The 24,220-nt window shown below is 56.3% G+C and overlaps 1 protein-coding gene across 2 annotated transcripts in view; it reads right to left on the bottom strand.

Moving 5' to 3' along the window:
* Positions 1-8,964: 8,964 nt before the first annotated feature.
* MAPKAPK2 (MAPK activated protein kinase 2) overlaps positions 8,965-24,220 on the bottom strand; it is a 35,389-nt gene continuing 20,133 nt past the window's right edge. For both annotated transcript variants that reach the window (XM_068918045.1, XM_068918046.1), the window contains 9 exons: positions 16,843-16,982; positions 14,361-14,425; positions 13,502-13,581; positions 13,242-13,368; positions 12,675-12,750; positions 11,986-12,110; positions 11,405-11,490; positions 11,229-11,309; positions 8,965-10,768 (listed from right to left, as the gene is read on the bottom strand). In XM_068918045.1, the coding sequence (XP_068774146.1) occupies positions 10,625-10,768; positions 11,229-11,309; positions 11,405-11,490; positions 11,986-12,110; positions 12,675-12,750; positions 13,242-13,368; positions 13,502-13,581; positions 14,361-14,425; positions 16,843-16,982 (924 nt within the window). In that variant the 3' untranslated portion in view covers positions 8,965-10,624. The remainder of the gene's footprint in view (positions 10,769-11,228; positions 11,310-11,404; positions 11,491-11,985; positions 12,111-12,674; positions 12,751-13,241; positions 13,369-13,501; positions 13,582-14,360; positions 14,426-16,842; positions 16,983-24,220) is intronic.

Genomic DNA, 24,220 nt, shown 5'->3' with positions numbered 1-24,220 from the left:
ATTCAATATTTCAAGGCTGGACTACAAGGTTCATTTCCTGGCAGTAACACCAAATTTCTTTTTCCTTTAGCTGAAATTTCATTTCCTGAATCTTTTGCAATGCTGACCCCAGCTCTTGGGACCAGCACATCTTACATACGCTGTCCGTAACCTGCTCAGTTTCAGTCCACCTGTGCCAATCTGAGGTATTCCGAATTTCAAAGCAGTGAGGAACGCCTTCGTCTTTCCTGATGGAAAAGATGTTGCAAACGTCCAAAGGAGGATTCCCACAGGCCTAGTACAGCAACTTCTGCAGGGCACATTATTGTCAGTGAGAAGAATGTGTTGTTCCTGAACATCTTATTTTTACAGCTACATTTAAATTATCAGCCGTCATTGCCTAACCAGGGCAACAAACACCATAGTCAAAAATCTCTGTCATTTTACAGTCAGCTTCAGCAAGCACCCAGCACAGTCTCTAACTGCAAGTTCAAGCAAGCCTGATGCTAATAGGTCTTTTACAAATTCGGCAATTTTTAGCATTAAGCAGCTTAGCTGTGCCAGCACAATCCATTCCAAGTACCAGCCAAGTGACTGGAAATCCTAACCTTCTGATGTGCCTAATCCCGCTTCTTGGAAAAGTGCTACCATCATCAGATTTTGCATGGAAAGTTTTGCATTTCTAAAGCATACAGCTTACCATCAACTCCTCGCAACAAGCCAAAGGAGGTTTGAAAGGCAGCTTAGGTGATGGAAGTCTCCAGTTAAACCACCAAGAAAATAGACTTCAGAAAAGGCTTCATAAGGGATATCAGCCCGGGACTTGTGTGATGCAGCTTCCTACAGGACTTAAGTAGTCCCTACAGAGAAGACTGTAGCTCTTGCTCACCTCATGAGCTTAACTTCAGATTAAATACTGCAGAGGCTGTGAGGTACTCAAATGGACAGGTACTTCTATCAGTCATGCTATCCATGGTATAAACAAGGCAGAAACAGCAGGTAAGAAACTAGCACCAGAGGAAACGTTCACCTGGGCTGAATACTTACATAGAGCTGCTGGAGACTGAATAAAGAGGCCATGATCTAGCAGAAACAGTAAGCTCTCCCACCTTTCGCTGGCGTCCATGGAACTGCAGGAGCACCTCTGGGGCTCACAGCCACCAGCGAGGGCTGCTGGGGCTCACAGTGCCTTACCATAGCTCTAAAGCCAGTGCTGTGAGGACACCTCATCCCTCTGCAAGCAAACAGAGCAGCTCTGAAACAGCAGCCAGAAACAAAACTTGAGCCTTGCTCAAAGGCACAGTATACTCATGGTACAAACAGACCAAGGAAAGACATGCAACCTAAGTCAAAGCCTACTCAGTTAACAGAAGACTACTGTTGGCTTCCCTAGATTTGGGGCAGGCTTATGAGTACTGATAGCTCACACATGAAAAAAGTATCTGCTCTAAATCATAGTCCTTGTCATTAGAAAACTAAGGGCACTAGCAAAATAGTCAACAGTGCACAACTGCTTCGTATTACTTTGTTCTTACTTCTTTCTGTATCGATTGCACAACTAGTCTTCCTGTCCTGCATATCCACAACTGCCTGGAGGACAATTTGTCCTTCTGAGGTTGTCCAGAGTTGAACAATATCATGAGAGTGCAATTAACCACTGACACACACACACACACACACACACACACATCTAGAAGGGGAAAGAGATACAGAGCTAGGAGTTATCCAGGCCTTGTTTCTCTCCTTGCAAGAGCAGCAACTACTAGACGAGGAAACAGAGTTCTTCATGATTCATCTCTCAGGTGGCAGCAAACACTGATGATCTACCTGGAGCAGAGCCAGACTTTTGATCAAAACCAATCCCCTTAATAGCGAGAAATACATTTTTTTCGTAGCAGGAAGTTTGCTACTAAAAATAAAGAGGGTGAGGTGAGGAAAGAGGGTTTATTTTCCTACTAACTGCCGAAAATTAAAAATTTTGCGGTGGTGAATCTTTCACATATTCCTTCAGAGTCAGCAGGTCACACGTACAGTCCCTTGATGTTACGTGAAGTGTTGGGTGGCTATGTCATAGCCCATACGTACGTGGATTATGTGGTGGTCACGGATGTTAAAAGGCTCACATTTTGCAGCTTCACCTCCAAGGCCAGAAACAGTCATTGGCACAAACAACATCCCTTTAGTGTCTCCAGTTGCGCGGGATACAGCTGGACATCTTAGCTCTTTCATATGCAACTGCAAACACAAGCTTGTCAAGCAGGAGGTTAGCACCAGGCCTTTCAGTTTAGGCAAAAAGGAAATAATGTTAGTAAGCATATCAGCTCAGCTGGGATTTCCCAGGAGGCAAAGGGCAACACTTCTGACAAGCTGGCTTGACATGCTCTGGATACAGGGTGTAAAAAGGACCCCCCCCCCCTCCAAAGCGATCTCCAAACAGAGGTCCAGTCATAGGACAAGGCTCCCTGCAATGTGGCTGCAGTGAAGCCCAGCCCAACACCAGCATCACAAAAGTGAAGACGAAGTCAGAGATCCCACAGCAGCACAGGGCATAATGCAAAGGAGAGAGGCATCTAGGGATTAGGTCGTAAAACACAAGGTATAAGAAGACAACCATCTTGAACACTTCCAGAAGACCTTAACTGAAGTTCAGAGACAAGTCCTGGATGGTGAGAGACCTCAGGAAGGAAATGGCAGGCTGCTTTTGTCATTTTGCTTGTGTCCAGGTATTTTCTGTGTCTGGAGCTACAAAGTGCAGCCTTCAAAGTGCAGTGATGTGCTGTGAGGTCTCTCCATCACTTTTCTCCAGAGCTGAAGACATAAACCTATAGTGATGGAAGAGCAGTCTTTGGAGGAGGACTGTACAAAGAGATGCTAGGGAGTGGGTCCAGCCATGAAATTCTCTTCTGTGAAGGAGCAAGAAGAGAAATGGCCAGAGAGCCCATTGCTAACAAATGAAGGGACCCTGAGGCACACTTTGGCACAAAGGGCTGCAGCCAAAGGAAACAGAGCCAGCTGGTCCTCAGGGTCCGACCAGGATGAGCTGCAGCAGGGTTGGAGCACTGCCTCTTCAATCCCGCAGCATGCGCACACCCCTCACTGCAGAAATGCCAGCATCCGAACAGCCACTGCCCATCACTAGGACCTCAACGTGTTGACTGCTGTTACTGGGTTCCACTTGGTGGGTGTGGGATAAAACATTTATCTTTCATCATCTGCACAACCACTCCTGGTTTCCAGTTATGCTTGAAGTATTTTCAAAAAGAAGAGTTAGCAAGAGATGTTTTCATATGCTTATCTCATTGCCCTTTATCTTGGTCTCTCATCTTCATCTTCCAGTTGAAATCAGCCATGTATGCCTTCTTGTAAGGCCAACCAAAGGTCAGGATGAACCAAGTGACATCAGTACAGGTGTATAGAGCTCGCAGTGTTGTTATTTACCAGTCAGAGCTACTGAGAAGGAAACAAAGCACTTCACAAGTTCAGTTCCAGAAAACTTCCTCCTGCTTCCAAATAACTTGCAGTTTCAGAGCATTTGGACTTCTTAACAATTCACAGCGTTGGGGGGGGGGGGGGGGGGAGCCTGATTCAATGCTTCAACCTCTTCCCAGGAGCATGAGTCAGTAGAGTTACTCTGATTCACAGCCGTTGGTGCCGATGCCTTCCAGCAAGTGCCAAGAAGAGCAGGGAATTGACACTGCAAAATCCTACCTCAACAAAAGCTCGCTCTTTGCTGCAGAGACAAGTCGCAAATTCCCTAGAGGAGGAAGATGCGTTAGGATAAAGCCGGAGGGAAAGCGCAGAAGCTTACCCACCTTTCTCGCACACGGGTGCACGCCTCTTCGCAGCTCCCTCCAGCGACTGCCGCTCATACTGCAGCGCTGGCCGAGAGCCTCGGAGCGGGGCTGGCGCAGGCGGCGCGGGTGCTGCACAGCCCCAGCTCCTGCACAAAGCCAGGAAAATGGAAACACCACTGCGAGACAACAGCAGTAGCAATACTTAACTGAAAGGTAACACCAGATCCATCTGTATGAGAAAGCTCAGATATATGCTATGTGAGAACCTAACCCCGGACCGAAGCGCAGGAGAGTCCAGGACCCGTGTATCGTGGGTGCCCAGGTGGGACACGCACACTCACGCAGGCTGCATGGGGCACCCAGAAACGCAAGCCGGCCGCGCTGAGTCCGGCCCTGCCCTGTCGCACCCCCGCGGCCTCGCACCTCCCGAGGGTCTGGGGTTCCCGCCCGCTGCTCCCCTCGCAGCTAGCTGGCCTCGAACTGAACCAGGGCCACCGCCTCGCACGTGGCCCGGACGACTGCAGGAGGCCAAAGATTTTGTTTCTTGGATCCCCTGTGAGAGCTTTCCCCGAGGGTGACGCATAGGATTTGTTTTGTCTTTCCCACAGACAAACTGTGTCCCTTCACCCTACCGTTTCCATCCTCGTCTGACATGGGAGAGGGAAAGGGACCGTGCATTTCTCCAGCTCCCTGTTGCCCTCTCCTCTCTTCTTGAGCGCATTTATTTACAGCGCTTCATGAACAAATTTGTCTAAAGATTTTGCTTTCAAACCCAAAGCAACAAAACATCGCCTTGCATGAGTAAGTCGCTGTTCTCACCCAACGCCCACACTGACCCAGCTATTCCTTTTAGTATCAACAGCTTTACAGAAAACAGACCTCTGTTTTCATCCACCTAGGCAGACTGTACGAAAGCAGTGACAGAAAAAAAGAGTCTAGTGCGCCGGGGAGAGCACGCGGCCCCTCCTGACGAGCTGCCGGCCGGGGAGGGCGACGCAGCCGTTGGGCGGGCGGAGGAGCGGCGAAACCGCACACACCGCTTCCTCTCCCACCGCCGCCGGCGGGACCCGCCGCCTGCCCCGCAGCCTCCCTCCTTGCAGCTCTGCGAGCCGGAGAGCGCACGGAGGGGCAGCGGGAAACCTGCCCTCCACCGGCGTCTGCAAACGCGGGCGATGCCAACATTAAACCGGAGGGTTTTTTTTTTTCCGGCCACCCCTCATCGAGGGCGATGCAGCTCCTGCGGCCCAGGGGCTGCCAGGGAACCGCACGGGCAGCTCCGTTTCAGGCGGTGCTCCTCTTGGTTTTCTACTCTCCACATCTGCCCTCCCCAAACATACAAAGAAAACATTTCAAGCCGTAAATCTTCGTGTTGGAGTTGAGATTTGGGCAAGTAAGCACTGTGATTTCCAGAACACGCTTTCAGTAATAAACACTGTGGAAACACGAACCTCCGGCACTCACCCCCATCCCCTAGAGGAGCCTGGGGGTTTTTCTTGCTAGGATTACGTTTGTTCATAAAAATATTTTCCAAAATGTTGAATCTGCGCAAACCCTGCAGAGCTAACGGCAGCTGTGGGCTGAGCCCCTGGAAAAATCTGCCTGAGCTTCACACCTCTCCGTGCTATGCATATTTGTACAGTTCACATTTCCGCTCCGATAGAGTAAACTGCATTGTGCAAATGGGCATGATTTACTGTTAGGGTTTTAGGTATTAGCTCACTGTTTTGGAACTTGGCAGCTAAAGAAAAATGACTCCTCCCCTATTCAGCTTTTGCAAGTGTCATTGGAGGTCACCGAAGCTCATTTTCTCTTTGCTCTCCAGTTTCCATCTTGCAGCACCTTTGTGGGATTTGACATCTTTCCTTCCTGCTCCGTTGCACAACAGCACGTCAGAGCAGCACTTCCCAGAGCAGCCCACCTACGAGCCAGGACTAAGACGAGTGGTCATAAGCCTGCGCAGCACGACCGCCCCACGCTCATCCCAACTGCTGCTCGCACCAACATGGTAAAACCTTTCCTTGAGCAAAAGCAGCAACGTGCTGCCCTGCATCCTCCTTCCAAAGGGAGAGCGGGCAGCGCACAGCTTCACGCTTTCGGCGAAGGGCTGCCTTATTTCTGCGGCTGGTGTCAAACGCGTAGCACAGCACCACCACCCCGCGAGCTCCAGCCTCTCCTGCCTCCCTTACACCTGGGGGAGGATGGGAGACAAACCAGCTGGAAAACTTGAAGATGCCAGTTTGAAAGGCAACTGTACCGAGCAGGAAAATCAGAATGAGCCGGATCTGAGTAGACCAAGCCTTGGGACATGACAAACCCCAACATCCCATTTACAGCCCGGTTCATTTGCATGCGCTGTAATTGCAGCACGTCATCATCTGTGACTTGACAAAACTTGCCACGCAGCCACAGCCTCCTTTCTTCCCTCGCCCCTTCGAGGGGGGACGGGGAGCGCTCAGGGGGGACGCCGGGCTGGGGCCGTCGGTCTCGCAGCTGCACGCAGCGCTGCGCAAAGGGGACGGGACTGCTGGGCCAGGAAGGACAGCTGCGGTTGCTTGTTCACCCCGGGCCCTGGCTGGGCTACCAGCACCCCGGGGGTCCTGCCTGCCAGAGCACCGAGCCACTGCCCCTCACGGCCAGGGGCGCGCGAGGCCCTGCCAGCGCCCCAGGGCTGCGGAGGGTCACCCGGGCTCGGAGAGCCCAGGCCCACGGGGCCACCTCCTCCTCGCAGCCCATGCACTGAACTGGCAACTTGTACCACCCACCTCTCTCCATGGGTGAAATCGGCTACACCCGCGCAGGAACGGCATAAACGCCAGGGTCTGCAAACGCATTAAAAGCGACACAAGGAGATGAAGCCGGCCAGGCTTTTGGAAGGAGGCGACTCTAACATTTCTCCTTACAGACAGCCACGTCCCCTGCGCTCCACAAGCCACCGCAATAGTTGAGCCATTTGCCACAAAAGGGGTCGTTTGCGCGTTTGTGAGTGCAAACGGGAGGGTCTGGGGTCAGCTCCGCGCCGCGGCAGACCCAAGTTCCACTTTCAGCCTTCAGGTTACGCTTTGTGCAGTGTTCTGCACGTTTGCAGCGTTTTGCTAACTTCTTGAAAAGACAAGAGCTTTTCAGTCAGTGCATCTCCAAACCACAACGCTTTCTGACAGTTTTACTGTGCTGTCACGTCAGTACAGCGCTGCGCGTGCTCCCCGCGCCGCTGGAAGCCGCCTGCCGCACGATTTACACAGCCGCCGCGCGCTGACAGCGGGAAACTCTCCCCGAGAGCCGTATCTAATATCCCTTCCCGTGCTCCTCCTGGCAGCGTGCTAGGCTGGACTAAACTGGGTCACATACATGACAGAAGAAGGAAACAGAAAACCCGAGCCAGTTCAGTGGGAGACAGAGCAAGCCCCTAGCAAACCTCGGGTTTAAAGCTCACCAGGAGCTGAGGCAGGCAGAGGAACCGGGGACTCCCGGAGCCGAAGGATTTACAGCCAACGGCTGGTGCTGGGGGCTCACTTGGGAGCCCGCAGAACAGTCCAGTTTCCAGAAAACGCTGAACCATCAGGTTTTTGGAGGTGTCTGATATTATTCCTTCCTGACCACCTCATAAAGGCAAGTATTTCCTGTTTCTGTGCCTCAGCTCTGCCTTATGTAAATCGGGGGAAAGCATCTGAACAGGAGCAGAGAGGCTGCACGGCTTACTCGAGTAGAGAGCGACTCCAAGCAAAGGTGTCAAGGAAGAAGTAACAGCATCCACAAGAAGGGGACAACGTCGTTCATCTGAAACACCTATCTGACACAGCGCCTATGAGCGAGGGCTGTGACGACCCCCGGCCCTCCAGGGGCGTGCATCCCCATCCAGGTTTCCATAGCCCAGAAGGCCAGCAGGCACCTTGGGCTCCGGGACCCTTTCCAGCCGGGAAGGAAAGGCTGGGAGAGCCCCTGCCAGCCAATCCCTGCGTCTTCAACCCCATCGTTTACTGCCCTGTCCCAGCCAATGCAGGTGGCAGGATCATCACACGCTTTGCCCCAAGGGTCTGATTTTGTTCAGAGGTGCCACAGGCAAAATTGAAAACCCTCAGCCAGGTTAGTGGGGAGAGATCTCATCAGCGTCGGAAGCCGCAGACCGGGGCTTATTCAACCAGCGCTGTTAGAGCGCACGCCAGCCTCCATCGGCTGGAGCAGGAAGAAAAGTAGCAAGTCTCCAAGCATGAAATTATGAAACAAATAATCAGATAAAGCCCTTCCTACTGCTCGCTCAGAGCCTTCCTGCTCTCTGCGGTTTGGCAAGCTCATGGGCAGTGCTCCCACATACCCTCTCGCACAAGCACCTTGCCCATGGTTTTGGGACTCAGGTTCGAGGCTGGCAGCTCACAGCCAGCGAGCCCGCAGGAAAGTCCACGGCGCGAGCAGCCCTGTGCACCTGGGAGGGCTTCCTGGAGCTCCACACCAGCGAGCAGGTCCGGGAGCAGACAAGCGGTGGGTTTGGAGTCAATACCCAACGGGGACAGGTCACCTCGCACGTCACTAACGCCTTGGCAGCCCCTCGAGGTCCCAGCACTCGCCCTACTCCTAGCACACATCTTCCCAAAGCACCTTCACCGGCCCGGCCCAGGAGCAGGAGGAGGAGGAGGAGGAAGAGGAAGAGGAAGGGGAGGAAGAAGAAGAGGGCATTTGTGCATTTTACCACTTTCCCCTCTCCTACAGACTTCCCAGCCCCAGCACGGAGACCCGTAACAGCAGCTCCCTGCAGCAGCGCCCGGAGCCAGCGATCGCAGCAAACCACAGCCGCGGCGCGGAGTCCTCGGCCGGCGGCAGGACACGGGGCGACAGCGGCGACGGGGCAGCACGCGGCAGCCACCCGCCGCGGGGACCGGGCGCGCGGTGCGGCCGGCGGTTCCCCCTGCCGGCTCCGGGGCGCAGCGCCCCAGCCGTTCCCACGCCGCGGCCCCGGGAGGAAGGAAGCCCCGTTTGCAGCAGCCTGCCCAGACCCTGCCACGAGATCTCAAGTCACAGCCCCAAACCAAAGGGATTTTGCAGGACAGAGAAATGCTGCGTGCCCCGAGAATAAACTGGTGGCGCCCAGCCTCTTTGGGGGAAAAGGGAGCAATTTAGAGCAATCATGAGAGCGACCTTCTGCCAGAGGACCAAGGTGTTTCCTTTTCAACTAGGCAACAAGGAGGAACAAGACTGCGTGACGCGTTAAGTGTCTTTAATCCAAAGGACTGAAAAGCAGACCATGAAGATTAGTATAAGCCAACAGACAAAAAAAAAAAAAAAAGATAAAAACCTGTTTTTAAAACAAATTAAAATTCCATACAGTGTCTAGAAGATCACCTAAAAACTAAATATTTCCTTAAAAAAAAAAAAATTTCTCCATTCGAACACATTAAACGCAGTGAAACAATATGACAAATAATAATAATAATTCATGGACTAAAGACTTCCGAGTAGCCGTTCTGCTGCTGGGAGCAGAGAATCGTTTCCAAACACCGCCCAGGGCGACGAGGGCAGGGGCTGGCGGCACCGTGCCGAGGGCGTTCGCCACGAGCCCCGGCCCCAGCAGGGAGCTCGGCCCCAAAGCTGCGGCCCCGCTGCTCGGAGATGTTTCCAGCCCATCGTCCCCACTGCACCCATTTTTCCCAGGGGAAACTCGCCCCGGGGAACTTGTGGCCGCTGGGAACAACAAACAGCCAAGAGCTGGGGAGACCTTGCAGCACCCCGGGACCTTTCTGCAGGCGGCGCGGGAAAGGGATGGGTGGAGGCGGCAGGGAAGCGTCTCCCCACGTCCCCGCAGGGCGGGAAGAGATAAGTTTGGGGCAGCGAAAAGGACCGTCCTGCTGCACGGGGTCACCCCAACCCGCCGCGGGGGCTCCCGGCAGCAGCCCGGGCGAGCGGGTTTCTCCGCAGCCCCCGCGGTGGCCGGTCTAATCCCAGGAGGGCCGGGGCGCCCCGGGCGGCGCGTCGGGGCCAGCGCCGAGCCCTTCCCTCCTCCCCAAACACCCTGAGATTAGACCTGAATTCCAGGCACACGGACAGGCTCCGACGGACATCGCGGAGAGGAGAGGAGAGGAGAGGAGAGGCAGGCGTGCGCCTGGGCTCCCGCACCCCCGGACGGGCGACACACACGCCGCGCGCAGACAGACAGCAACACAACGCACGCACACGTGGGGCTCGACAAGAGCCCTGCGCACGCCTGGGTAGAGCCAAGGCTTCCAGTTCAGGGAGGATTTCTGCTACGATGCTTTAAAAGTAGCAGTTTTCCAGGCCAGCAAAGCAGCACGCCATCCCAAGGGACCTCCCAACCCAGCGCCGGTGAGGCGGGAGAGGAGAGGGGACCGGAGCCCGAGGACACCCCGGCCCCATCCCCTGACGCCACCCGCACGCACCCGATGTGCCACCGCATCGGCACTAGCTACAAAGCCAGAAGCCTGTGTCTCCACCCAGCGTGCCGCACAGGGACCACGCTGTCTGGGTTACAGCTCTACAGTAGTTTTTAAAAAATATTTATACGTTATATACCCTAAAAAGGTCACCACAGGAATTTCCATGTCTTTGGAAGGAAGGAAAAAAGCCAAAACTGTTTCACAAAGGGAAAAAAAAAAAATCCAATTATCGGCGTCGTTCACCTACAGGACAAAAACCCCCCAGCCGAAGTGTGTGGATCTTTACAGGGATATCTCATCGCCTGCTCCAGAAAGGTCAGAAACACAGGTGAGTAGCTAAAAATAACTAGTCTGGTATAAATGTCTGAATTCCATGCGCTTGATATAACAGTCTGTCTCTTTTTGTCTTTTTCTTAAAAAATATATATATATAGTTATTGCTTTCTCAAGGGCCGACAAGCGCGGGCACCCTCAGTGTGGGAGCGCCGCTGGCTCGGCAGGGTTTGCTTTCTTTCGCCTCTTCATGAGCAAAGGATTCGAGGAATCTTCGATTTTCTTAATCTTGATTTGCTCATAGTCCACACGCATGGTGGCCAACGCGCTCGTCATCTCCTCCTGCGGACGGGGAGGGAAACACAGAGCCCGGTTAGCAATGGCAGCAACGCCCTGCCACAACCCGCCACGATCCTCCTCCCAAGTGGGGGAGAGGAGTCAGACCAGGGGACACCACCAGCTTTCTGACCTCCAGCCCAAACAGGTCCAAATGCTAGCCCAGAGCTCATGGACCTGCCACCAGCTTTTCCATCCCCATCCCCATTTCAGGACTGCAGAAAGTGGGAAGTTGGCATGTCCTTTTGGGAGCTGTTTCAGTGGGAACCGCCTTTCCCCCAGCCCTGTTACACACTTGAGTTTCAATTCCAGGGTGACTTAGTCCTATTTCTAACCTGCCCCATAAGAGGTGAAGGCACAACGGGGACAGCCAGAAAACGACATAGAGGCCCAGGTGAGCTGCAGGGCACTTGCAGGATGGCAGGGCCGAGCAGCTCAGGGCAAAAGCAATTCAGAGAGGTTTTACCTTCACGTCCTCCCACAAATCCTTCTCCTCCTTCAACACGCGACTGGTGTGCAGCGGGGTCTGGGGCACCTGCATCGATTGCTGCGGAGAGAGACGACACATGAGCCGTGGCCGAGAGCTGCCAGCGCTCCCCCCTCCCAGCGGTGGCCCAGGACACCCCGCGGCCACGTGCTCACCATGATCCAGGGGTGGTTCATGAACTCCGTTATCGTCATGCGCTGGGTCGGGTCCGTCTTCAGCAGGTTGCGGATCAGCTGTTTAACTGAAAGCGATGGTGCGGGGGCATGAGCAGGGCCAAGACGAGCTTTCCCCCGCGCTGTGGGCGCATGCCACCATCCAGCACCTCCCGCACATCTGCCGGTGTCTCCCAGCTCCTCTGCGCTATAGACTTCAACCCAGCTAAACCCTGCAGTAAAAGCCTCTCGACCACAGAGGCGAAGCTACTATTTCAGTGAGAGGTGACTGACGAGGATAACCCAGGTTTGCTGTCCAACACCACTGCTGTCTGCAGCAGAACAGACTGCCACGGACAAGAGCTCATCCTGCCTCCCTCAGAGGCCGATCCTAATGGAGGCTAGTGACATTTTTACCCTGATACGTGTGGAAAGTCACTCTGCACCTATCAGTACCATAAGGCCCTGGGATGTCAGGGGTGACAACGCTCCTGAGGTTTCCTCAGGGCTGGAAGGCCAGCAGGGACCAGCCTTGTTCTGGCAGGGCAGAGACAAGCCCACATGGCCTACACTACAGCACTTACCTTCTTCTGATACTTCAGACCACTCGGGGTTGGGAAATTCATACTGGCCCATTCGGATGCGCTTCTTCATGCCTGGAGAAATGGCCAGACCGTGGTTGGAATAGAAGGGGGGATACCCACACAGCCTGGGCAAAGGAAAGAGAGGTGTGAATCAACACGTGGCCTGGAAACAGAACAGCCTTCAGACTGGTCTGCTCTATCAGAAATGTAGAAGAGCATGTGGCTTCTCAGCAGCATCCTCAAAGAGCCAAAGCTGGTTATTTACCTCAGGAGCTCAGGAGCACCTTGTCCAGGGGAGCTGCTGTGAGTGCAGACAGGGGAAAGACCTGGCCAGCGACCCAGGAACTCACTGGGGACACAACAGTCCAAATGCCAAGGGAAGAGACCCATCTAAAGAGCCTGGGAGTGAGGAGGCAAACCTAAGGAGAAGGCTCGGCATGGAGCAAGGAAAAGCTCCAGCGCCTGCGAGAGTTGGCAGGTCCTGGGATCCCCCAACTCCAGAGGGTGGATGGGGCGCAGGGAGGCACTCAGCTCTGGGAACACCTCTCCCTGCTTCAGCTGCAGGTCTCAGTGCAAGCTACACTCAAGGATTGTTTCTAAAAATCCCATTTAGCTATGTTTTTAGACACATAAGCATCTCTGAAATCCTGTCAGTCTTGACCTAAAAAGTCTTCTCCCAGCATACTCACAAAATATACATGATGACACCCAGGGACCACATGTCACAGGACTTGTCGTATTTCTCTGGGCCCAGCACCTCTGGGGCTAGCAAAAGAAAAACAGCAGACACACTGGGCAAGGAGAGGCCAGAACTAAACACACAACCAACCTCTCAGCAGCAAGGTGCTGCCTCTCGGAGCCAAGGAGCACCAAGAGATGTGCAAGGCTGCAGCCTGGATGCATGAGGGACCCTTCATACAGCATCCGCGCATGGGGTCCAGCACGCTCCACGTGATTGCAGCACTCCGAGCAGCCCTCACTGCATGCACGGCCGCAACGTTCCCCTCAAAACCAGCACCCTGGCCTGAAAAGTCTCCAAAAGGAGCCATCTCAAACAGTGCTCTAAGGACAGAGCGTTGCAGCGTGCCACAGATGTGATGGCCTGCGTTACGGAGGAATTCACAAGATATGATCTGAGCTTTCTTCTGGTTTTACCCATGACCCTGGCCCTCATTCACTTACAAGACCAACATAGGTGATAGGGTATTTTCAACACTTGCAAAAAATGTGAAAGCTCAGGCTTCCCAGCAACTTACCCACATAATAAGGTGTGTAGCATGGAGTGGCCAAGGAGTTGTGTGTGGTAGTTTCTTTAGCAAAGCCGAAGTCAGTGAGTTTTAACACAGCATTGGGCCTTTTTGAGGTGTACAAGAGGTTTTCTGGCTGTGAAAACATAAGGAACAAAAAGCAAAAATAAGAGCCAGGTGCCACTGAGGGCATCAGACTCAGCAGCGCTTGTCAAGGCAGAGACCAAGAGCGGGCCCTGGCACCACCAGGTGCACATACAGCACGGTACCTTCACATCCCGGTGCGCAATGTTGATCGAGTGCAAATACTGGATGGCTTCCCCGATGCTCTTCATTATCTCTGAAGCCTCTGGAGCAGCAACAAAAACATGGAAAGCATTGTAATTCAGTTACTCAAAACAAGCACTGTTCCCTGGGTTACCCGGGGAGCATCTACAAAGTAGGAGCCAAGGAGCAGGGCCTAACTCAACTCAGGCTGAGGCCAAGAGGGTTTCCCCCACCCAAAACCTCTCTTTCCAAGCAGGGCTTTTCCAAGCAAGCTCCAGGCACAAGCCTAAACACTAAACATCAAGAGCAAGGAGGACAACTTGCTTCTGGACAGGGAGAGGCTTAATGGTCCTCAGGTGCCACAAGGGACCTGAAACCTCCAGGGCTAGAAAGAGCTGGGGAAACTGTCCCCCGCGGGCTGGGAAACTAATGGACAAACGGGCTTGGGATTTGGGTTTTACAGAAACTTTTCTGAGCCACAGGAGCAGAGGGGATTAAACTGTTTTATCTCTGTGAAAACCACAGCCCCAAAATTTCATTTTTTGGAGCGGAAGGGAGTGTTTCTGAGGGTCACTAAAGTTCCTGAGGGCGCTGGAGCAGGATGGAAGGGATGAAGAGGCAGCACACTTTGAGGGGACCCATGTTTGCTGAAAAGATACCCCTTAACTCTGCTCTTGATTGACAGGGAAAAGCTGGGCCATAAGTAACAACTGGGCACACATAGCAAAATCCCTCATTCTCCAAATGCAAAATCTTGCTACTTAGAAGAGCAATTGAGGGTATGGGTGTAATCAGATAAATTCTTATGAATGGCAAAAAACTGTCCAAAGATCAAAACAAAAGTCAATGTTGACTCCATACCCCGTTCAGTGAAGGCCTGGTCTCCCCTATCTTGAATTCGACTAAAGAGCTCCCCACCATCCAAGCTGAAACAGAGAAGCAGAGGCATTAGACAGTTAGATGCCAATTCCCCACTCTAAATTTGCTCCAACATGCCTTCAGGAGCAGTGCTGGCCTTTCTCTGCAAAGAGGCAGTGCACCTGCAGCTTTGGGGAGATGCCCCAACTCAAACAATATCAGCATCACTGATGCACAGCCAGGAGCTCTACAACTAGGTAAGCAATCAGTCCAAGTCCTTAAGCTGGCACCTCTGGGCACAGGGCATTTCAGACCCTTTCTCAAGAAAGCAGGGCAGAGGATTCGCACACCCCAGCAGGGACACAAGATGTGAACGGACGTGGTCTCCCTGTCAACCCACAGTAGCCGTGCAGAAACGCATTTACAGTAAAGACAGCAGGCTGCTCTAGAAGGGTGGAGAGTTCCCACCGCATTTGGCCTACTTTAGCTTGCAAGCCAAGCAACCTCACCAGTCAAATTAAACCCACAGGACGCGGAAGTGCTGAGCTCAGATTGCTCGTGCTGGGGAGGCGGCAGCTGCGCCAGCGGTGTTCGGAGTGTGGAGATGCACACCGTTCGCCCAGCACAAACCGGGTTGCGAGAAGACTTCCCAAGTGCCACAGCAAATAGGGCACAGCACAACGGCATGTGGCTGCTCCAACACGGTCGGTGCAGGACAGTTCACATTGGCTTAAAAATGGGATGGAGAGAGGGAGAGATCGATTTCCCCGACAGCAGAGCAAGCTCTCAGGCAAGGTGCTGGAGAAGGACCAGGAGAAACTTGCTTGGTTCTCTCCCCTGTTAAAAACTCCCTAGGTACCCTAAAGAGAAACTCAGCTCTATGAGCTTCACTAGTAAAAACAGGGATAACCTGTTTCCTGTCTCTGTCTTATCTAATTCAACAAGAAACAGTTTCTGGCTTTCCCAGACAGTATCTCATGCAAGCGCCCTTGACATTAGCTAGACATCTGCATTACAGATAATGAACACTCATCTGTACTGATCCTGCCCTGAGTGCACAAGGAGAGAGAGAGACCGTATACACGTTAAAATCAAATACTGTGTTTGGAAAGGAGACACCAGCCGACACTCAGCTGCAGGAGCAAGAGGGAGCTGCACACAGTGCTGCTCTTTGGCTTCTGCCAGACTTTTAGAGGTCACCATGCACTCAAAGGCTGTTCCAGTCGATCACACCCAGAGCACCCCTTGTGCATTGGGTGCCTACCGAAAAGATGCTTTGCAAAGAGCTGTCATTCAAGGAGCTCAGGAGATTATTTTCCTGTTATTCAGCCACTGCTTTCTTCCCACACAAGCAGATGTGCTGCACAAACCTTTCCAGTCTCTGGGTGCCCAGGGTCTCAGTGCAATTCTTGAAAGCTTCTTCCCATGCAAGAGCAGCCAGAAGTCCTTTGCGCGGCGGATCTGCAGCCTGCCCTTTCTCTACTCACGGCTGCTCCTCACACCCTCTGCCCCCCGCAGGCAACCTACTGGCTTGCCAGAGGAGAGGTTTTGGCAAGGAAGCTACATTAAATCACAGCTGCGGTTGGGATGTGGTTTCAATACTTTCCCCTTCATTCCTCCTCCTCCCCATGTTATATCAAACATCTACCAGAATCAGACTTGCTCAATTACTGCTGCACTTCTGCCTAATATGCATCGATAAATCTGTCATATCTGCTTTTCTGCTTGCTGCCCAACCAGACCACACCAGATGGTGTTGTGGTGCCAGCAACCCAGTGACTACCCATTACATTCAATGGCCAAAGCGAGTTTGGTTATGATCTATCCGCTACAAAACCCACAGGCCTGAAGCCTACTAACATCAGAACAAGTTTTCAGAATGACTCAGAGCCAGTTTAGCTCCTGTTCAGAGTGCACAGCACTTTGGAAGTTCATCCCTTGAACACCATTGATGCAACATCTCTTCCAGTTCTTGCTTCTCTGCGCCCTGCAGACTTCTTCCCCATGCCAAGCACCTGCCTGGCATCACTAAAACCTTCTGCAACACAACAGTGGAGGAATTTGCACACCCCCTGCTCTATATCATCCAGCTATCCCACGTGGCGAGGGCTGTAAGCATTTTGTGCTGTGTTTCTATGCCAACTCTGCTCCAGTCCTTGAACTGTAAGGATGGAAGTTAATCCGCTCCCCTTTGGTTTTTTCTGGGCAGGGAGGTCAAGCTGAGCTGCTTTTCCAGGAGGGCCACAGTCCACCTTTCAGGTACCAGCACTGCAGAAAGCCTTGGCAGCTGGCCCTCACCTTGGCATTATGCCCCAGAAAGCCAAGCCTGGGAGCGAGGGCAGAAGGGCATCCTCTGACATTCCCAAACACTCTGAACTTCCTCATGCCTTTTCAGTTATTTCAGGGGTCTCCAGAGCATTGGTCCGGCTGAGTCACAGTCAAAAGAGAAGACATTCAGAGCATCGGCCCCTTTGCTGGCACTTACCACTCCATGACGATGAGCAGACACTTCCTGCCCTGGTAAAGATTCTCGTAGACATCCATGATCCTGACAATGTGTGCACACTGAGATGCCCTCCAGTGGAGCTCCACTTCTCTGCGGGCTTTGGGGCAATCCTGCAGCATCTACAAGAGAAGCAAAACTGCATCAGTCTTGACCCTGAATCCCCCAAATTGCTCTGGCTGTTGCCGAGATGCCGTGATGCCCAGCTGGCAAACCATCCGTGAGACCCTGGGCAGGAGCCAGGAGCAGATAGGAGAAAGCGCAGAGCGCAGGAGCCAGCGCGGATGCTTTACGCCTGCACCGTGGCGGGGCGAAGGCAGCTGTGCTCTCTGCAAGGCCTCGATCTCCATCTAGTGGGAAGAGCGTGAAGCCGACCGCCCCAACCTGCACCAGGCACCAGAGCATCTCAGAGGGCACCACGCCAGGACATCAGTCCTCAACCTGGGCACCTCTTGGGAAACGCGTGGTGCCCTTAATTGAATCTAGCAGGTAGGCAGAGCCTAGTCGGAAGATGGCCTTCCTAGCACAGCCAGCCAGCCAAGGGCAGCACTTTTCGGGTGGCACGGGGCAGTGGTAGCACTGCAGCACCCCAGGCAGAGCCAGACTCGTGCACCAGGAGGTGGTGTACGGGGTCCCAGGTCCCCCAGGAACCCGAGGCTGCCGCCCGCCCTGCTCCTCGCTCCTTCTTTACAGCAGCATAAGATTATGAACAAGTTTCTTCATGCTTTCCACCTACAACGTTGCACCTTCACGTGCCCCCAGACACCCCCTCGCTCCCCTCTGCGGCCCCCACGAAGCGACGCCAGCCGCGATGACGCTGCCGCTGCGCCGGGACCGCCGCTCGCCCTGCGAGCACCCGCCCTGCTCCCTGCTTGGCCCCTACTCGTATTCATTCATCGCCTCGCGCCTAAAATCTCAGCTTTCTGCTAGGCGAGCCCGGGAGGCTCCTGCTCGCTGCCCTCGCACCCGGGCCCGACCCAGAGCCCGCTGCCTGCGGCCGCAGCCCGAGCGGGGCACCGAGCAAGCCCCGGACGGGCCCGAAACAGCAGCCTTTCCTCGCGGGGCGGCAGCAGCTCTGCAACGAGGCCCTCGACCTTCCCAGAGGCAACTCAGCTCCCAGGTGCAGGAAGGATTTGCTAGTCGGCCACAGGTTATTAATTACCGTGTTCGTCAGGATAAACAAACAGCCTTAATTATTATCCTCCCAAATATACGGCAACAAACACGTCTATCTTGAGCGTGCTTCACCTTCCTTCCTGCCGCCAGCAGCTCGCGGGGCCGGGCTTGGCGCGCTCCGCGGCCGCTTGTGCCGCTGCGCCCGGCTCTGCCCGAGAGCTGCGCGGCTCAGCCTGGCCGGAAAAACAACAACAACAACAACAAGAGATATCGCCGCCGCTTCCTCCGGAGCGCCCCGAGCAGCCTGCCGGAACGGCACCGAGGAACAAGGACGTGCACCGGCAGGAAACATCGGCTTGGGTCATTTTAACCAGAGAGATGAGAAAACACCAGGGCTTCGCTCCCAGCTTGAGTCCCCCCTGCGGAGAAAGGGCTTTCGTGCCGCGGGCAGCGCTGGGAGCCGCGAGCGCGGCCCCGGAGGCACTGCCGCAGAAACCACCGTGGCCGCTCGCTTCAGGCCCAAAAGACGGGTGCCGCCTTCTCAGCGAGGCCGCAGACGCTCGGCGGCTGCGTTCCCGCCCGTTTGCGGGTGCCCGCGCGGGCCGACGGGAACTTGCATTCCTGCCTGCAATAAAACTTGCCCTTTGCCACCGGGGAAGGGACAAACAAGACCTGCACTTTGGCCACCCACCCTTTAATCCCATTAGCCCAATTACTCGTTTCTCCATCGCGCCTTTGGCCACCTCCTCGGCTCTCCGGATGTGACGCCGGCAAGTGGCGCGGCAGCGAGCGAGGGCTCGCCGCTCAGCCCACGCTTCCAGCGGGACGTGGCCATGGGGCGCTGAGCAAGAGCCACCACCAACCAAAACGCTCGTTCCTGCCCAGAGAGCTTGGACGCAGCAAAGTTCACGTGAGCAAGGGCAGCCCGGAAGAGACCCTCGTCCAAGGGGAAGTTCGGGCTCTGCCGGAGCCACCACGCTCCAGCCGACGGGGCCATCTAAAAAGCTTCCCCCTCTGTCGAGGTCTCCCTGCAACGTAGCAGCAATAGACGTTCTCGAAAAAAAAATCCCAGGTAGAGCCTTTGGCCTCCCCTCGCCTGCTCGTGCGCCCCCAGATGTCCGCGCCTGGGTCCGGGGTCCTGTCCGCGCCTGGGTCGCCGCAGCAGGAACCAGCGGGAGGGCTCCCGCCGTCTGGGGGCCTCCAGGGGCAACGCCGGTGGCTCCCCGCTGGGCCACGGCGGGCGAGCAGCTCAGCCTGCCGCAGCAGCCAAAGAAACCCCCCCCCGCCAAAGCCCTGCGTCCTCTGCACCTGGGGGGGCCCCCAGCCCCGCTGCCGGCGGAAACCGTCCCCACCGGGACGCCCCGGGGCCGGGGCCGCCGCGCTTTCCCACGGGCGCAGCCACCCGCCGCGGTCGGTCGGGAAGCTGCCGACACCTAGAGCCAACGTGAGCGACGAAGAAAAGGTGGGAAAAAAGGGGAAAAAAAAAAAAAAAGGAGAAGAGAGAGAGCCCCCCCCCCCGCCGGCGGCAACGACACGGGTGTCATCCCGGCAGCCGCGACCTCCCGGCCGATAAGCAAACAGGAAGCCGCGGCGCTATAAAAAGCCAAGCGATCAGGAGAGCCACGAGAGAGGGGAGGGCGGAAGCGGTCGAAGGCGCTCGCCCCCGCCGCCGGCCCGCTGCCGCTCGGAGGTCAGCTGCTGCCTCGGGGCCCCGCGGCGCGGGCGGGCGCCAGGGCACCCCGCGCTGCCGACCGCTGCAAAGGCCGCGGCGCAGGATCAGGCAGTTTAAAAGAAACAAACAAACAAAAATTGTAATTACCGGCTGGGAAGAGGGGACAGCAGGAAATAGGCAGTTAACATAATTCTAAACAAGACAAACAAGAGAACAAAAATATATACCTTTTTTTTTTTTTTTTAAAGAGGTTATTCAGAGCTCTTTTAAAGCAGCAGCCTTAATTGCCTTTCTAACGGAGCGGGGGGCAGCAGCCTCCATCACCTGCGCGAGGCCGGCAGCGGCCGGGCGCCCGCCGCGAGCCATCGCTGCCCGAGAGCCTTCCAGGCGCCGAGCCCGCCGCGGGGCGCAGCGAAGGGCCAGGCCTCCCCCGGGATCAAACCTCGTTTCATTTGGGTCGATTTAGGAAACGTTGCTGGGAGCAGGGGACGGCGGCGCGGCGGGGAGCTCGTCCCGGCACGCGGCTGCTGCCAAAGAGCCGGGGAGAACAGGGGGGTTCGTTCTGCTTGAGCGCCTCCTCCTCGCCCTCCCCGTGCGGCGGCTCACAGTCGCCCCAACCAGCCACTTTCCCCTCCGCGATTCCTCTGCTGCCGGCAGCAAGGATGCCCTCGGCGCTGGCGGTCTGCAGCCTTTAGAGGATTTAAAAGGTAACGTGCCTGGGAACTCATGACACGCAGGGACAGAAATGTCTTTTGGACTGGTTTCAGGCTGCCTGCAGACTCAGGAACGCAGTCACGCCCAGGGCACGTTTGGAAGGACGCTCCAAAAAAGCTAAGGTTACTTCTCCCGCTGTCCAAGGGAGACGCTGCATATACGTGACACAAACATATCGGCGAGGGCTGGCTTGCCGCCCCTGCGCTGCTCCTGCTCCTGCTCCTGGCAGGGAAAGCCAGGCAGAGACAAAACCAGCTCGCAGCCGCCCCTCTGCTAGCACCTGAACCCAGTTTTCCCAGTCGCTGCTCCCCGCTGCCCCCGAGCCGTATTAATGCCATTTTAGTCCTGCAACACAAAGATATTCCTCTGCAGCCTGCTGCTCACTCTGGCCACGTGAGCGCCGTCTCCAGCTATCCGGGCGTGTGTTTGGTAACGCTGCCCGTGGCCCTAATTTAGCTCCGGTATCCAAGGCGGTCTGCAGCTGCAGCAATATTTATATTTCTTGGCTTGCGACAAGGAGGCTGGGATGAGAAAAAACACCTTGTTTTGGGGCTGGCCTACAGCCCCGAAAGGGTTAATGTGCCCCCAGTCAGAGCACCGCTGCCGCCTGGGCCTAGAGCGGCTTCAGAAGCAGGAGATTTTGCAACCAAAATAATCAGCCTTCAAAGCATAACAAAGGTTAACTCTTCCCGAGCGGGGAGGAGCAGGGGAGATAACAGAAGATGGACGATTACTGGAAACCCTCCTCCAAGACACAGCTGGTTTCCAGTTGGGCTTTCTCCATCCCTGCTATCTCGTGTTCCCCCTCCAAGCGATGGTGCCGTCGAGATCAAACTGGTAAATATTGCAGCTGGGAAGCATGGAAATGAGAAATCCAAGGGAACCTCAACAGCCTTCCTTCCCTGCTAAGGAAAGGAAATCCCAAGACTGCTGCGTTCTCCAGCCCGCTCTGCTCCGAGCATCCACACGGATGGGAGCGTGGGAAGCGCCTGCTGGTTTATCACCCGTCCGTGGCACGTACCCGCAGCCGGCACGGCACGCCGTCCCCGGGCCGGCGCACGCAGCACCACGCTGGCACGACCGCCCCTTCTCTTGGGCTGAAATAAACACATCTTCCACTCAAATCGTCTCAAGCCGGCGTGCCCAGAAAGCCGCTCTGCTCTGCACCAGCTCCTGCCAGCTTCAGCACCCTCGCGCGCACGTCGGCCGTAGTCCGCTTAGCACAGGGGATAGCATACGGCGGGACAGAAAATTGTTCTGGGGCATCTGCTACAGTGCAAAAGACCCCTAACGTGAGATTTACGCTCACGAGACCTGTGCAAAGCCGCAGGCAGTTTAACCATCAGCAGGAGGGAGGGCAGGACAAGAAACACAGTCGAAAGGGGGAGAAGGCTCCTCGAAGCCCCGCAGAACGAGCGCGCAGCTCCGCCGCTGCAAAGCGGCTGTGCAGATGGTATCTGGACTGGGGAAGAGCAGGAAAAGCGTATGCAGGCCCTGGCGCGGCTAGCGAGCTGCGGTTCCCAAACTGATAGGAAAAGCAGACCTCCCACGGAGCCGCCCCGAGGAGGAGAGCGGCCCAGGAGGCTTCGGCATCACTGCACAAGCCACACGCAGGAGACCTGCGAAAGGGCACCAGATGATTTCAAAAAAGGTGCCAAACAGCCTCAGAAAGACAGCTCGCCTTCTCCGTCGTGGACCAAAATAAGAGCTACCCAGCCGGCCCTCTCCCTCCTGGCCCGGCCAGCGCGCGGGAGCGGGCCCCCGCCGCGGTTCAGACGCTGCCCAGCCGCCTCGAAGCCGCGTGGGGAAGGCACGGGCATGCAGTAACCAGATCCCCGAGTTACGAAAGTGTCCCCTGGCTAAGGGGCAAGGGCAGCGCTGCTGGGCGAGGCTGAAACACAACCGTTCCCCAGCCTCCGCTGCCTCCGAGACCGGGAAAAAACCACCAAGGCCCAGAATCTCTTAGGGCAATCGTGCTTTACGAAAAGCCCCCCTGCTGGAAACCTTCGAGCAAAATCTGCTTTCATAGGCAAAGGACTCGAGTCAGACGCGTTTCCCAGTAGCGAGGGGGTCTGACGTGCCTCAAACACGGCTATAGAGGAAAGCAGCTGGTGTCTGAATTTTTGAGGGGTCCTGTCGTAGCAAAACACTAATTTTCCCTTGTGCTCCTTGCTCCCACGCCTCTCCGAAGGCGCTGGACCTCAAAGCAGCCCGACGAGCCCGTTCCTCTGCTTTGCCGGAGCTCCCTGGAGCTTGTTCGGCGTTGGCAGGTTTGCAGCGAAAGAGCAGCGGACCGTTCGCTCTGCAGACGGACTGACCTTTGAGCAGCCATTTAAAATTAAAAAGTAAAGGACAGGGCCGTCAATCAGACCATCCTTTGGGCTCACCGGGGCTTTCCTGCACGACTCCAAAGGCCTTGGCTGAGCGGCGCGGAGGCCGCGCCGCGCGGGCAGGGAGCAGCTGCGGGAGCGCGCGCGTCCACGGCCGCCCCGGGAGCGGCGCCGACGGCTCCGTGGCCCCGGCGGTCGCTGCAGACCGCCGAGCGGGACCATCTGAACCCTCTTCTCGTGGTACCGGAAAGCACCTGCAGCGCACGCAACGCAAACACCGCTCAGCTCACCAACGCCTGCCATCGCACGCAGCCGAAAACGACGTCGCGGCCCTTCAGATGGGCGCTCCGAGAAGCCAACCGCGCTGGAGGACCCCCAACCCCAGCCCCACGGAAAGGGGGCTGCTCGACCCAAAACGAGGCGCCGTCAGACCCCGCGGGCACCCCAGGGAGGTCGGGGCAGCACCGCGTGAACACGAGCGCACGCGTCCCCACGCCGCCGCGACCCGAGACGCGGCGAACGCCAGCCGCTCGCCTCCGCTCACGCGGGGAAAGCGAGGGCAGCCCGGGCGCCGAACCCTCGTCGGCCGGGACGAGCTGCGGCGGCGCCGGCCGGGCGGCCCCAGGGAAACCCCCGGCCCCGTCGGCGCGGACGCTGCGCCCGGGGAACCGCTCTCGCTCGCTTGCGGGGCCGGCCAGGGAGAGGCGTCAGTGTTTCGGGGAGTCGGACGCCTCCGGCCGGCGCGGCGGTGACGCCCCCCCGGTCCAGGGGCCGGCGGGGAGCCGCTCCGGGAGAAACCCAGCTGCTTCGCGGCAGCTGCCCGCGGGCTCCACGCCGGCCCCGGACACCTGGGCCCTTCCTGCAAGCAGGGTATTTTTACGCCCGCGTTTGTTTTGATCAGAAGTGATTCGCCCGGGTTCCCGGCGGAGCAGCTCTGCCTGGGCTGGGGCCGGCCGCGTCCCCACCACGGGGTTAAAAACACCCTTCAAACAAAAAAAAAGGCAGGCTGCCGTCCTGGCGCGCTGCAGCAGCGGCAGAGGAAAGGTTTCCCTGCCCACGACCTGTCCCCCTTAGCTGTCTCGGCTAGCGGAGAGGGAGCAGGGACGGGTCGGACAGCAACGACGGTCCCAGCGGGGACAGGGACGCCAGGGACGCCGGTGAAATAACGCCGGGCGGCAGCCCCGGGAGGCTCTCGGCGCCCGGCTCGGCCTCGCTGGGTCCTCGCAGCCCTCCCCAGCCTCATCCGGCAAAGCCACCGGCGTCCGGGGACGCTGGTGCAGACCCCGGGGGGACCCCCCGCGGCACGGCTGCGGGGACGCGGCGCCTCTCCAAGAGGGTGCGTGGGGCCGGGCGGGCGAGACACGCGGACGCCGCGCAGGCCGCCGAGCGGGAGAGCAGGACGAAGCTCTGGAGATGACTCAAGGGTTTAACGAAGGATAACGCATCAAAGTGAAGCCTAATAGCTGGAGAAAGCTGTGAGCAGGGAGCTCCCGGATGCGACCGAGCGCCTCGGGAAGACAGGAGCCGG

Source organism: Struthio camelus, chromosome 24, assembly GCF_040807025.1.
Source record: "Struthio camelus isolate bStrCam1 chromosome 24, bStrCam1.hap1, whole genome shotgun sequence".
In the NCBI taxonomy this organism is placed as follows: domain Eukaryota; kingdom Metazoa; phylum Chordata; class Aves; order Struthioniformes; family Struthionidae; genus Struthio; species Struthio camelus.
The sequence above is the reverse complement of the archived record's forward strand: the minus strand, read 5'-3'. Positions and strand labels throughout refer to the sequence as shown.